Consider the following 15549-nt stretch of genomic DNA (forward strand, 5'->3'; position numbering starts at 1 on the left):
CAGCCTGCGTCTATTGCAGCATAACTAAGGGGGGATTCAGGGTCACCTGGTCCAGCCCTAACTATATGCTTTAGCAAAAAGGAAAGTTTGAAGCCTAATCTTGAAAGTAGAGATAGTGTCTGTCTCCTGAATCCAAACTGGAAGCTGGTTCCACAGAAGAGGGGCCTGAAAACTGAAGGCTCTGCCTCCCATTCTACTTTTAAATACTCTAGGAACAACAAGTAGGCCTGCAGAGCGAGAGCGACGTGCTCTTGTACTGCACTGGAACATCAAAATAAAACAAAATCACAAACTATTCAACATTTCACGAGGAAATCTTTATTATCAGATTGTTAATTAGCAGCTAAATGAATTTCTTTTTTCTTTTGCACACAGATTTTTTTAAGGTTCTGGATCAGCTGCAGTGATCCACAAACATTCGGGGCTCCGATTAAAGTCTGTGGCCCCGGAAAGTTTCCAAGCGGCTCCGTTCCATCCAGACTGTCACCATCAGGACGCCATCTGCTGGTTTTATGGTCCCACAAATGTCTCTGTGGGGTTTTCATCCACGGTAGACACACTTCCATGCAGTCCTCCAAGATGTAGCGCAATGCTGAAATTACATGATGTGAGTAACTGCCTAATGTCGACTGGTCTGGATACAAGAGGGAGTGAAAAAAGAGTTTAACGGGAGAACCGTAGCATAAAGTTCAAAGAGCGAAACAAACAGGCTGCAGTGACACTCTCAGTTTCAATTCAGCTCTTTGTGTTTTAGAGCTTGACTTTTCTCCGTGGCTAGCTAACGGACCAACAACAGCACAAAGACAGGCAGACGGGCCACGCCCGCACGGGAGCTTCCTCTGTGGGACCATGAAACCAGCTTCAGGTGTCAGCAGTGATGTCAGCGTCTGGGACGTCACGTTTAGGTCCTCTTCCAGGTGCTGTGTTTGGGAAATTTTCCAAACATTTCCTTCAGCTTCACAGTCTGAGGTCACTTCCTGTTTCTCAGGGCCTGCTAAGAGTTCCCAAAATGCTAAGCAGCAGCAGCAGCAGCGTGAGGTGAGGTCGTGTGTGCCCTGCAGATCCAACCAGCAGCAGGTGAACCCCCTCCCTGTCTGGGATCATGGTTTGGGCATCCTGCAGTGCACTGACAGCGGCCATGCTGGAGTTCAGGTCTCCGCTGGCGATCAGGTCGAACACGCAGGCCTGATAGTAGACGTCTCGAGCTGGAAGCAGAGCTGCGCAGTGGTCCTCAGCGCTGATGGCGGTGGACATCAAAGGGTCTGATGGTGGTGGGTGAAGCGTGTTGAGTCTCTGGGAGGGGGGGCAGCCCCACACGCACAGCTGGAGGTCCTGCTCAGGCCTGAACGCCTCAACGACGCCACGTGGCGAGAGGACTGAGAGGCCGAGCGAGCGGCCGCTCTGACGCACCACCAAGACCGTGCCGACGTGCACCGCTCGGATCTCGGCGTGCCGGCCGGGATTCAGAGACTGAACCGTGAGGCTGCGATGACCTCGCCACTCGCCGCTCCACATCGAGCCGTCAGCGAAGGCGGCGGGGACGTTGTCCAGTTCGGCCTGGTACAGCTGCTGGTCGATACACTGACGCCAGTTCTTGAAGATGATGGTGATCTGAGAGGAAAAAGAAGACGTTAAATGCCGTTTTCCATAATAGCTCTGTGATTATTTTCATTTTGGGGTCGTAAATGTTTATTTCTGCTCACTGTTACATTTTTATTTGCTGTTATTCGGACATTTTGTCAGTTTTCAGCATGTCTGACATTCATTTCTCTCTTTTCACAGTAAACTGCATTTTGTGCACTGGGCTGTAGTTTGAGCACAATGCGACGGCGCTCTATCGGTCAGCCCTGCAGCAGACTGACGGCATGCAGGGTGTACCCCACCTCACCCTCTGCTCGGATCCCCCCCCCGACCGTAAGTTGAGGTTTACATGAGAAGCTGATGGTGCATTTGACTGCTCCTGTAAGTGTCAGCACTCACCTTGGTGAGAACTGTGGCGTACATGCCTCCCCTGGCTGGTGAGCTGGTGGCTTGTACGTACAGATACTCATTGTCAATGAGAGGCCACGCCCCCGGAACGGCACATGTGTGGAAGTCATTGTTGAAAGTTCTGATGTGCGGGTCTCCGAACACGCTGCAGTGCAGGTATTCGGGTGTCTGCCCCTCCCTGCTGAAGAAGCTCCTCTCATACAGGCAGGTGTCCCCCGACAGCGTTTCAGCAGGGGGGGCCCGGGGCTGTGCCGTGGGCCCAACCCGGGGGCAGCGATGCTGGATGAGCAGATCTTCGATTCCTTGGACCGCAGAGTGGTAAGCGAGGTCACCACGACACGCTCGCGACAGCCTCTTGGTGCACATGGCGTACGAGCGCAGGGCGCTGCAGTAACCGGCGTTCGCCGCCTGCCTGCTGACAGCTGCTGCTCCTCCTCCTGCTGCCCCGCCGCCGCTGCCACTACTGCTGCTGCCCAGGTCCAACGTTGCAGCCACAAAATCCGAGTTACACCTCAGGATATGACAGGAAGCTGTAACTGATAAGAAGGAGAAAGTGTTTAGCATAAACAGGCTTACGGACACTCGAACTAGGGCTCCCACCATGCAGCAGTTTTCACATTTGCCTGATCAGCAAATTCTGGAAGGAGATACAAATCCCTCTGGAATTGCATCAGGGAGAACATCAGAACTGCTGTGGCAATCCTTTGTGAATAAAGGAGAAGCTCAAAGTAGCTTCTTCTTATACGGGGTTGACCCTGGAGACACAAGTGGACACTGGAACTGCAAGTTTTGCCACGTCCACATTGACTTTTAGACTTTTACCGTCACAGTTCTGGAGGTTGCTGAAAACCAGCTTCATGCAAGTGAAGCCAAATAAGGAAAAGCTATCCTGGGTGTACTGAACTGGCTTCCTAGTTTAGTCTCCAGGAGCCTGTAATACAATAATACTGCAGTCTCAGCATTTTCTGGACTGAAATGATGTGAAGAATAAATATAAAAATACATTTCAAATGTAGGACTAGCTTACTTTGAAATTTGATTTGGTAAATGGTAAATAGACCAGACAGGTCGCATCACTAACAGAGAGAGAAAGACAACAATGGGCACTCACACTCACACCTATGGACAGTCCAGGTCTCAAACTCTCGGCCGCGGGTCACTTGCAGCTCCCTTAACCTCTACTTGGTGTGAAGAAATATTTTTTTAATCATTATTCAAAAATTCTATTAATATGAAGGCAATATGAGCAGAGTGCTACAGGCATGGGCAGTGTAGTCCGTGCTGCAGGGAGCATGGACTGCTGTTATGTGTCTGTGAGCGAGGGAGGGAGAGAAAGGAAAAGTACGAGCTGTCACCGAGCAGAAACGGGAGCTGGAAGCATGTAAATATAATAATAACCTGCAGCCAAGAAGAGAGCCTGACGAGCCCAGCTGTAAGTAAGCTGTTAAGACTCGACTGTACCCTGTGTTCCTGTTTTCCTCTGAAACAATAAGCAGCCTTTCAACGCCTCTCTCTGTCTCTCGCTAGCAAAGTTGACCCAGACAACAAAGTAAAGCTAGTTTTCAGCTACGAGCCCGACGTATTAGCCAGAGGTCTCTTTACTACCGTGGCGATCGTGGCTCAAGAGTTGGGAGTTCGCCTTGTAATCGGAAGGTTGTCGGTCTCGGTCGTTGTGTCCTTGAGCAAGACACTTCACCCGTTGCCTACTGGTGGTGGTCAGGACGGCTGTGGCTACAATGTAGCTGCCATCACCAGTGTGTGAATGGATGGATGACTGGATGTGTAAAGCGCTTTGGGGTCCTTAGGGACTAGTAAAGCTAGTAAAGCGCTATACAAATACAGGCCATTTACTATGGCTCGGAGCCACGCACCTGTCTGAGGTACAGTAAAGTACAAACATGTTGAGGGATTGGCTGTGTTAGTTCAGATTAATGTGTACACTGATGTCTGCATTTTTATTTTGTTAAGTACGAACAAAATGATAGAAGTGCTGCCACGAGGAGAAGGAGCTTTGTTTAGTTGGTGGACCAGTGAAAGGCTTCAGTTAGTTGAGAAAAGGAGTGAGAAAACAATTCACGTTTGCAGTTTTGTCGTGTTATACAATATTTGAAATTTATTTGAAGCAAACAAACAAAACACTACATTTCAGGAAATATCAGTGGGTGGTTTCTTGTTTGTTTGATTTTTTGTACTACTTAAGCACTAAAGTGGTCCTCCAATGAGATGACGGTGCCAGCAGCGGCCCACGGCTCATTTGAGTTTGAGACCCCTGGTATAGAATCACCATTAACCTAACCGCACTAACTGCATGTCTTTGGACTGTGGGGCTGGGAGAGGACCCGTACATGCCACACAAAACAAGGATTTGAACCCAAGACCTTCTTGCTAACCACAGCGGTTTAAAACTCTTTACTGCTTGCAGTTAAATTTAAAAAAACAACAGGCATACAGACACATCTGAGCATCTAAGACAAAGACTGTTTCCAGCCATACATCCGTGTTTGATGGATCTTCCAGGAATTCTGCTATTTTCGGGAGAACTGGTCAGCAGGTGGTGCTTTCATACATGCTGATCTATGACAGAGTCTGCTCTGGAGCAGGTGTGGAGTGGTGTTGTTGCTCGGAAAGTCCGAAAATTCTAGCAAAAAATAAATCTTCAGGAGAAAAACACAAGCTTTTAAGAATCCACTGGCACTCTGTCTCTCTAATGGGAAGCTTTTATTTTGAAGGCCCTAAGCTGCTGCTAAAGACTGATACCTGAGACATGCATTGATTAATGCTCAGCTGAAAGGCTGCTGGTTAAAAATCCATATTCTTACATGTTGGCAAATAAATATTTAAAGGATCAAAATAACAGTTTGTGGTTATTATCGCTAATGGCTTTCCACTTCCTGTTGGGCTCTCAAGATGAAGAACTCTCCTGTTTTGTCTGTAATGTACTGGGCAGTCTTTTGTTTATCTGTGTGTGTGTGTGTGTGTGTGTGTGTGTGTGTGTGTGTGTGTGTGTGTACCTTCAGGTAAAGAAACCTGGATGAGCAGCAGAGTCAAGTGGATCCAGCACTTCCACAGCAAGGCAGCCCAGAGCGCCATCAGCAGGCTCACAGCAGGTCGTTCAGTCAATCAGCACCAGTCTGAAAAATGCCACAGACATGTGCCACACTCACCTGTTAGCAGCCAAACCCTGTAACCCGCCTCCACTTGTAAATGAGCTGGTTCGTTTGCTCTGATAAGGATTTCTGATCATGATGATGCTCTGAGTGGGAACTGGTACCTCTCTTCCCCTCTCATGATGCTACTCAGCATGATTCACTGGCAGGCTCATGTGATAATTAAATATTACAGTCCATCAGTGATTTCACTGCACATGAGTTCATCTGTCTGATTGCAATCATCATTCTCTTTAAAACTGATCATCAGAGTTCGTATTAATTCTGTGGTTGACTGAAACCAGTCACTAACATAATTTTGACTTCCAGGTAGGGGTGGGCGATATACACGATATATGATAGAAACGATATAAATTTGGCCAACGACAGAGATTTTGACTATATCGCTCTATCCCGATAGCGCATGTTGATGACGTCACCAAGCGGCGCCTGTTTTGGTTGAAAGCATCGCAGCAGCTAAAACCATTATCATCTGCAAATGATGGCGGGCGACAGTCACAGCAAAGAGGTGAAGCACTTTTGAAATGTGGGGAAAGCCAAAAACTGCGCTTCCTCCACTTCCGTAACATTGATTCATTAATGTTGAATTCTCTCGCAGCTGCTCTGTTCCCATGTTGTTGCAGTACATTAATAACTAACCTCGTATTGTGGATGAATGATCTCAGTTGTTCTCCTGACTGAAGTTTGGCCCGTGTACAGCATCCTGCTATGCGATTGCATTTGTCCCTGACCACCAGAATCCCTCACGTTAACTTTTATCGAGTGGAAAAAAAGTTGGCTTCATCCTCCAGCTTCACTGTGCTAATGTTATGCTAACATAGCTGTGTCGCTAGCAATCACGTAGCACAACATTATATACCAGGTAGTCCAACTTCAGTAACCCTGCAAACGCCACTGCTGTTTAGTTTCCTGTCTTTATGTTAGAAGTGATAACAGAGCTGTACGTTTGAATTAGTTTCAAAAATCTGCAGCCAAAATCAGTTCGAGGTCAGTAAGCACAACCAGAATTCATACATAAGGAACACTCTCGATTTTTGAGAAAATTAAAGGATTTTAAGTCCTTATAGTGTGGAAAATACGTTATACAGAAGAAAAGAATATATTGCGATATATATCGTTACCGCACGTGCTTCAAATTATGTCGCGATATGGCTTTTAGGCCATATCGCCCAGCCCTACTTCCAGGCATGAATCCCTCCTTTCAGCCTTTTTGTCTCTGAGTTGGACATCTTTTATATAAACTATTCATGTGAACAAGAATTCAGATAGACATAAAAAACAAATGCACTGGGATGTCATGCTTGGAGAAAACTCTCCTGAGTTTCTCTGATACACCGGCTACATAGGGGATGACAGTGTTGTTGAGTCTGTCGTTCTTATCCTCCCTCGCTGGTGTCTGATCTTCTCTTCTGATGCACAGAAAAGAAGATGACGACATCCTGGTGTACTTCAGACCCAGCAACACACTCAGACAAAAACTGGTTCACCCGAAAGACAAAACTCCTAAACACAAACTTCACAGGACAAGACTCAGCAGTCCATCTGCATCTAAAGGTCAAAGGTCACTCTTTCGAGGATGCCAATGTTCACATTTTGGACAGAGAGGACAGATGGTTTGAAAGAGGAGTGAAAGAAGCATCTATGTCCACTGTGAGCGACCATCTTTGAACAGAGGCGGGGTTTACGACACCAACTCTCTGCCATCTATGATCCAGTTTTAAGATCCTCCCCAGACGCCTTAACGCCCACTCACATCCTGGGCCAGCTGACCTCAGGAATTCACATGATAGGGTGGGGCCAGGTTTCACAATGAGCTCACCTGATTGTAACCCACACCCATTTTCACACCTTGGCTCATGTGATTAGGTGGAGGATCATCAGAGGGTCCTTTGTCCCTCTTTGGGGGAAACTCCCACTGGGTTTAAATCTGGGACTCTCCACCATTTGACCTTAGAACTGAAGAAGCTTCTCAGATGATAGTCATGTGCTTTTTGTATGCGCTGTGGTGTTTTTTTTTCTGTTCTCAAACTGATCTCCCTGTTGGAGCTCAGTCTGGGGGGAGTTCTTTTTTCTCCTCGTCTTTCCTCATGTTGTGCATTTTCCATTATTATACCTCTCTGACCTGATCGTCTCCATGAAAGTGTGCTGACATCCTGCATCTGTGTGGTTCTCCAGCTGCACCATGGCACACAAAAAGGCACTTCAGAGGATCATTATTATGGCCCAAAACATCCTCTTCCCTCCCTGAAGGACCTGTGCAGCACTCGCTGTCTCAGGAGGACACGCAGCATCCTACGGGACTGCACACACCCAGGACAGCGGGTGTTTACGCTGCTGCCGTCTGGCTGGAGGTTCAGGCTGCTGAGGTCCCGGACCAACAGACTCAAGGACAGCTTTTACAACAGGGCGACAGCCCTAATCAATGCTAACAGCTGACCTGATTGGCTACATCCCTGGACTTTTTGGGTGGGCAATAACAATAACAATAATAATGTGCAATAAACTTTCACTCACTCTTTTATTTTTTATTAAATCATTACTTTTTTTGCTCAAACCTTTCTTGCACTTGGACAAATCCACTTAAATTCCTCTGTTGTGTTTGTTGTGCTTAGTTGTGCTTATGCCAGCGTGGGACATTTTCCAGTTCCATTGTACTATTGTGCTAAGCATGACTGTGCAACGGAAACAAAGAGTTATCTTATCCTATTCATGAAAACCTCAGGAACGGAAGAATGACCAGTTCCTGTACTGTGAGTCAGCCACCAAAGACTCCTCTGTGAAAGTGTCCCGACTTTTACAGCAGAAAAAAACAACACATTTTGAGCCTTGTGCAACAATGTTTGGGGCCTTCGGTGTGAGTTTCCCCCCCTCTAAACAAATATACAGACGGATCTTTTCAAACAGCGATTCACACATCTGAGGATAAAACATAAGAGTCACATTCCTTTTTTTGACTTTCTGTGGAATCGTGTGACTGTTTTCTCACAGTAACACAGATGTGACAGAGCGCCACCATCGGGACCTTCAGCTCACCTGCATGATGCTCGCTGGAACCTTCTTCTTCTCCAGGAGCCATTAGAAAACCTGCACACACAAATGTCACATGACTCGTGATCACCTGAACGATTCTTTAACATTTTTTCAACCCTTTGATTGATTTTTTTATGTCATGGTCAACTTAGCCGAAGCTGCACCGACACTTTCACTGTAGACTGTGACGTTCATGGATTCCATTCCTGTTACATTCTTTTATTGTCTGTGTAGTTTTTGGTTGTCTGCATTTTTATTATTAAACGTGTTTTTCCAGTCTGTGATTTATATCACACTCTGGCAGATGACTGGACCTCCCCGAGTCTGGTTCCCACTGATGCCAAAGCGCTTTCTCATACGGATCGTGTGATTGTTGGGGTTTTCTGTTTACTCACCCGTGAGCTAACTGTTGTTGGCATTTGATTTGCTGGCTTGAAGGGGAGGGGCTAAAAACAGCTGTTTTCTCTGTTCTCTCCAAACCACATTTATTGTCCCATTTCTCTCTGTTAACGTTATTTATATGTTCAATGCAAATGCTGCTTAAAAAATGTAAGCAACTGATTATCTTTTGTTAATTAATGATGATTTATCACTTTTATCTGTTTCACGCTAGTTTTTGTGGAATAAAGAAGTTAAAGATGTGAAATTTGGTCAGAAGCTTTAATATGAGGCCTACCTGCTCAGAGTTGGTCCTCACTGATAAACTCAATAACAAAATTACTTTAGATCCTTAAATATCCTGTTTCTGCAGTTTCCTCCAAGTTAAGCAGATCTAAGTATTAATAAAAGAACGATAAATATTCAGCCCGAGTGATTCATTCAGGTCAACCTGCCTCCTTTTTTTCTCTCTGCGCTGTAAAATGGACTCTTGTCTGTTTGTCTGTGTTTTTTCCTACAGAACAAACAGCAGCGGTCAGTGGGCGGGGCTTACTGCGATGGTTCCACACAGAACTTTGCGGACCGTCGCCTACACGTCGTCCCCGTGTGCTGTTAGCAGGAGGCAGTGTCAAAAATACGTTGAACACCTCAATAAATGATTGATGTTGTTGCCTGTTCCGTTGGGTTTTAGCTGCCACCACAGATCAACCTGAAGGCAACTAGTTTGTTCAAAAACCTCCACAAACACATGAAGTCAGCACAAATGTGGAACTACTTCAGTGCTTCATAAAAGCAGCAAATAAGGAATAACGGTGTCACCAGGTCTGACCGGGAGACGCTAAGGCTGTGACTACAGAAAGGTGACCAGACTGCTCTCTGGAGTTGGTTACTGGGACACACACACATTTGGGAATGTGGGAATGAGGGGCCTCAGCAGGGGCCCCCGGGTAGGTTCCAAATATGTGACGCTGAACAGGGAGCATGCCGGCTGTTTCCAGCATTTTCAGTCTTTAAATTGAGCTTTGGGGGCTTGAAATTGATCCTCAGTCAATCAAAGGATTTATATAAAAACACTGAACTGGTCCTTTAAAATAATGACCAGCATGAACGGTGACAGACAGCTGTCAGCTGACCTTTAGCCCTCTTTAACAGCTGTGTGTGTGTGCGCGTGAGCTTGTTGTACTCGTCTGTTTACACAACTGCATGGTGAGGACTCGACCTCCTGTTGATAAGCGAGTCCCTATAAGGTGAATGATTAAATCTGAAGGTGTGTCCTCGGTTTAAGGTCTAATGCGATACATTAATATTAATATGCAACGTTAGGTCTGCTGCAAATGCTCCTGGTCAGCGTCCTGTGTTTCCAGTAATGCAAACGTGACTGTGTGTGTGTGTTTTGGAGTGTGAGGCTAAATTTAAACCTCAGTTGCTCTGCAGAGTTACAGTCACACAGGCTTATAAATACCCACACACAATATGAGCAGTTTATATGTATGAGCACACACACACACACACTGGGAACATTTTTTGAGCATGAGTCTCACTGGTCATACTGGTCACAGAATTCCACCCAGGCTGAGTCACAGGTAATTTGTTCGTGTTTCTCACGTTTTCATCGCTGGTGTCCGAATGTAAAACGCAACCTTTACCAACCCTCTAATAGCCATCAGAGTAACGTCTGTGTGACCGGCGGGTTTAAAAATCCAAAGGATGTGATTGTTGTGCTCTTCAGTGTCTCTCGTCTCAGTGAGCATTACTAGCTGCCACTAACTTTGAAACAGGGTGAATGACTCTCTGCACAGAGAAAGCAACACTGAAGGGTTAGAGAGCTGCCCGCTGTGTTGGGGCACAGCTTAATCTATACCAGAAGCTTCCTCACGTTCTTGCCTTTCACAATAAAAGCAGTTGACAAAATGTACATTTTGGTGATACACAAATGAATAAAATGTCTTATGAAAGTACGCCAAAGCAGTTTACCTTAAAACTCATGATTAAAATAAGAATATTAAGAAATATAGTAATTAAAATTTTCTTGTCTTTGTTGTTGGACAAATGCACTAAAAACACTTTTGGTAAATAAACAGAAATAATTTGGATAAAGTCTTTGGGGAACTACTCTGGAGAAGTCAGACAATATCTGCTTTCATAGCAGTACTGTGGTGTGCTGCGAAATCACACGCAACCAGTTTACAGTGAAATCGCGTAACTAAAGTGTTTTCTGTTGGACAGCAGCTGCTAATTATTAAACCACATGAATTCACTTCTGCGAGACTGTATTCATCAAACAAAAAGTGAAAAAGTGTGTCAGGGTTTAACAATTACACCAACGTGATGGTGAAACTACAAAGAGTCTCACTTAAGCCATGAAGGCGATCGTGGCTCAAGAGTTGGCAGTTCGTCTTGTAATAGGAAGGTTGCCGGTTCGAGCTCCGGTCGTTGTGTCCTTGGGCAAGACACTTCAGCCGTTGCCTACTGGTGGTGGTCAGAGGGCCCGGTGGCGCCAGTGTCCAGCAGCCTCGCCTCTGTCAGTGCGCCCCAGGGTGGCTGTGGCTACAATGTAGCTGCCATCACCAGTGTGTGAATGGGTGGATGACTGGATGTGTAAAGCGCTTTGGGGTCCTTAGGACCAAGTAAAGCGATATACAAATACAGGCCATTTACCATAGCCAAAAGAAGAAAAACATAATTCTATATTTTTTATACTTTTAGAGCCTGAAATGAAATTTGCTAGAGGTGTGAACAAAAAGTTTTCCATAATTCATATTACAGTCCAAAACTACATGTAGGTGGTTTCTTCAGTGTAAGAAAAACTCTGTTCTGTGACGTCTGGAAGTGTTAGAGGTGATACTAAACCATAAATATTCAAATGCTGCTGAAAACACACAATGATTTTATATTCTTTATGTTGAAGGTAAATTAGCGATACAGCCTCAGGTAAAATCCTAACAAATAATAATAAAAATCTGATCCAAGTTTGTAATTTTCTAATTATGTACTTTGTTTTTTGTCTCTTACCTTCTGCCGGTTCTGTCCGTCCATGTCTGCAGTTTATCGAAGGGAAATCGATCCGAGCTCCTGAACCTGCTGCTAAAGGTCTCGGTCCAAAACTCTCCTAGACTCGACTCAGATCTCAGACTCAGTCCAGGTTAGTGTCTGAGGATCGACCCACCCCAGGTCCTGGTCTGGAACTTGTGGTGCGTTCACACTGGGAGCTTCAGTTGTTCCTAAATAAGTCTGCAACAACCACCTGCTGCACGACAACTGTCCTCGCGCGCACACACGCACACACACACACACACACACACACACACACACACAGCGACAGTTTATTTATATTTCAGACCTCCATAAGTCAAACTCTATTTGCATCCTGCTGCTGTTTTACTTGCTGTTCCTTTTTTCACATCTTTATAAGCATGCATATGTGTGGCTGACATATGTAGATAGAGCATTAGATGTAGAATATGAAAAGTGGCTGCACAAGACTTTAAGCTTCTTTTTGTACAATGCAGTGAAAGAAGTATAATTTTACTACAGTACAAAGTGTTTAAAATACATTTTATTTTAAAGTAAGCTTTAACATTAATCATATGGAGTACGATATCTTTATTATGCAGATTAGTCGAGGAAGAAAAAGTATAAAGTGTTTTAATGTAGACATACCTGCTGCTAGGGGGTCAGCTAGCTGGGGACACAACAGGCCACCCCTGTGAGGGTAATGAGGGGGAGGGCCGGTGGTGCTGGGGGCAAACGCGGTTCCACGTAGCGGCAGCAGGGGGCAGCACTGTCACTTTGAGGATGCAGAAAATCACCTGCTGCTGTTTTAATGTCATCGTCATTCAGACTTGCGGCTGATGACGTCAGAGCTTAGGCAGGTGGGAGCTACAATCAAACACTGCGTCTGCAGGTAAACACAGGTGATTGGCTCCTGCTCCATCGGCCCTGGGTGAAGTTCTGCGAGTGTGAACGAGGATGTAAGCGAGTGCAGATGGACGCTGCCGCAGGGCTTCCCAGGTTAAGTTGTTGGCCCTTTAAGCGTGAAGCGGGGCCCCTCTACGCCTCACTGAGCAGCTCCCAGAGCCTTTGTTAGTGTTTAGAAGTGGGGGTTTGTGGGTGTGGGTGGGGGTTCGGATTAAAACCAGCACTGACTGACTGGGACCCTCCACAGACCTGAAACAACAAGGCGACATGGACAGGCAGAGGGAGGCTGCACAGAGGTGAGCTCTTCTTCGTTTTCGCTTTTATCACAAGAACCTGAACTCATCACGTCAGCATGTGACGATGATCTGGTAAAATAACGTCAGGAGGGAGAAGGGGAACCTTTTAAACACTCGTCATGACTCGCGTCTCTGTGAACCTCAGAGGCGAAATGTTAAACATCCAGGACATCCAGGAGCTCCTAACCGCGGATGGGTCAGCTGAATCACAAACAGCTGAAAGGAAACTCTATACCCGCCAGAAAAAGTGCGTTTTTATCAAACGCTTTTTAATCATCAGTATCTGAGTGGCTGCTCTACATTTTTAGGGGGGGGGGGGTTCTACTTCATTAGTTTGTTATAATATAATTGTGATGGCTAAATGTTTATAAATGTTTATGTCCAATCGGAAAATGACTTTTTGCATTTAATATAAAACTCATCATTTTCTGTATAACATGTTCATTTAGTTTTTATAACATCTTTCGCTGGAAGATGTTTAACTAAAAGAACAAGTTGTTAAGTACAAGTGTATTTATCAAGGTACAAAAGTGTAAAACTTGTTTTCAGCTGTGTTTTTCCTCAGTGTTACCGTTTAAAATAAATTAAAGATAGCGACATGTGTTCCACAGACAACTTTAAAGAAAGACGTGTGTAACCTTCACACACACACATAAATCCTGTGAAGATCCCTTATGTGTCACATGCGGAATCGCAATCCTAACTTTACTTTTCTCTTATTTACCTGTAACTTTCTGTAACGTCATGATAACTAATGGACGATAAATAAGTTATAAGTTGTATTACTGGCAGCTGAAAGTTTTGTGTTTGGTTAAAAATTAAAAACAAACAAATAAAACCTGATAAATGTACAACAATCTTAAAATTAACGTGTAGCTTTAAACAAAATAATACTGCATAATATTGCTACTCAGATGCATGCATTTCTGAGTTGTATACAATTACTATTATTACATGCAGTAATCCAAACTTTGTGTGTTGAAAGCAAAGTGTGCATCAGGGTTTAGTCTGAGGAGAGATTAGGATTACGAGGTTATTAAAATGAGCTTGTTCAACAATGTCAGCTATGATGTAATATCCTCTGTAGTCACGGAAACACGGCTGTGCGTTTCAGGGTGTGTGGCGAGTTTCCTCCCGGGGTCGGGCAGGTCCGGGATGTGGTGCGCTGTTGTCATATCTCCCCTCCAATATTGCACTCGTCCCGGCCTCCCCGGCCCAGGGGTCACGACCCCGCCCCCTCCCCTCCAGGCCAGCGAGAGAGCAAAAGCAGCGCTGGAGCTCAGAGACGAGGTAGATTACAAATCACGAGCTAACCCACAGTTTTGTCCTCCACGTTGTTACGAAGTTTAAAAGCTTAAACAAAAAGCTTTCATCGTTTCATTTCCAGTGATGAGGCCGCCTGACTGAAATAGCTCCCAAAGCTTAAGAGCAACGATGAGACGTGGTGGATATTTAGCCTGAGCAAAGTGTTTAGCTTGTTTGGAGACGCAGACAGCTTTCACGTCATCAGAGTGACGCTGCCTTTACGTCATCAGAGTGACAGCAAAGCTGTGCGGCAGAGACGAGGCTGCACTTGCGTCGCTGTGATATCAAACAGCTTGTTGGGAAAACAAAGGCTGATTCTTTTAACGCCTCTTTTTCACACACCTGTTCCTAAATACATTTTGCAGTCCATACATTTCTTTTTAGCAAAACATGGCACCAGAGGCGCCTTCAGTGATGCCACTTAGGCTGCGTTCACACTGCAGGCGAAAGCGCTTCAAATCCGATCATGCTATGACAGTGTGAACGGCACAAATCCGATATTTTCAAATCCGATCTGCCACTTTCGTATGTGGTCCTGAATCCGATACATATCTGATGTTTCAGAAAGCGACTGCTGTTTGATGGTCATGTCGCATTAAATCCGTCTTTTACGTCACTGACACAAGACAGACGCCAATTATCAGCGCCGGAGAAGACATCGCGAACGCTTCCTGGCCATCCGGTGAAACTGCTGGGAAGACAACGTTGGAGAAACGTGAACATTTTATTTGTACTACATAATCTGCAGATTCTGACAGAAATCTACAGCTATCCTTTGAAGCACCGCTCCTCTCAAACAGCAATAAGGATCATTATTAGGTTATTTACATCATTATGTAAATAACAAAATAACTTAAAGCAAAAATTGGGAAACGTGAAGTCCGAAGTCTTTATATTAAGGCCATCAGTCAAACATACTGTTGCTCTGGGTCTAAACAGAGCGCGTTGTGTGTGACGTCTTCTTTTGCGCATGCGGCCGCTTTGAGCGTTCACACTAGAGCGCGTTTGCTGTCGCATTTTATTTGTAGTGTGAACGAGGAGACAAAAACATCAGATTTGATCAAAAAATCTGAATTGAGCATCAAGACCTGCAGAGTGAACGCAGCCTATGAACAGCTGCTTTCTGCTCGTGGCTTCTTACGCGTCCTCCAATGCAGAAACACTGACAGCAAGAAGAAAGCTGCTCGTCAGTGCTTCAGTTAGCTCGTACGTGTGATTGAATTATTTACTTTTTTTTGTCATCATCTGTCAACCATAACACGTGTGTGATAATATCTTTGTCTCTAAATAAAAACGAATTGGTCATTTCAAACAGAAGTAGCCTTTTGAATCGTCTGTGTGGTTGATAATTGTGACAGCTGAATAGTTTAAGGAGCGATTTGCTTCATGTGCAAACGCATGTGCATGCGCTGATCTCTGTGCGCAGGGCAGCGCTGCAGGCAGATGCAAAGATGCAAAACGTGCAG

General features: G+C 45.2%; 1 protein-coding gene across 4 annotated transcripts; it reads right to left on the minus strand.

The window, feature by feature from the left end:
- Positions 1-310: 310 nt before the first annotated feature.
- Positions 311-11817, minus strand: hjv (hemojuvelin BMP co-receptor). Of its 4 annotated transcripts, none has more exons than XM_085366718.1 (5): positions 11577-11817; positions 8190-8240; positions 5001-5120; positions 1981-2519; positions 311-1611 (listed from the first exon to the last, which is right to left on the minus strand). In XM_085366718.1, exons 3-5 carry the CDS (start codon positions 5077-5079, stop codon positions 985-987), a joined length of 1245 nt encoding a protein of 414 aa, XP_085222844.1. In that variant the 5' UTR covers positions 5080-5120; positions 8190-8240; positions 11577-11817; the 3' UTR covers positions 311-984. The 4 variants fall into 4 exon arrangements, with proteins under 4 accessions (XP_085222844.1, XP_085222841.1, XP_085222842.1 ...); XM_085366715.1 differs by having other exon boundaries at positions 1981-2525; XM_085366716.1 differs by lacking the exon at positions 11577-11817 and adding an exon at positions 8863-9442 and having other exon boundaries at positions 1981-2525.
- Between the last annotated feature and the right edge of the window lie 3732 nt (positions 11818-15549).

The sequence above is a fragment of the Diplotaxodon limnothrissa genome, linkage group LG11 (genome assembly GCF_057381915.1).
Source record: "Diplotaxodon limnothrissa isolate DT_005_m linkage group LG11, D_limnothrissa_male_GT1.1, whole genome shotgun sequence".
Classification (NCBI taxonomy): Eukaryota; Metazoa; Chordata; class Actinopteri; order Cichliformes; family Cichlidae; genus Diplotaxodon; species Diplotaxodon limnothrissa.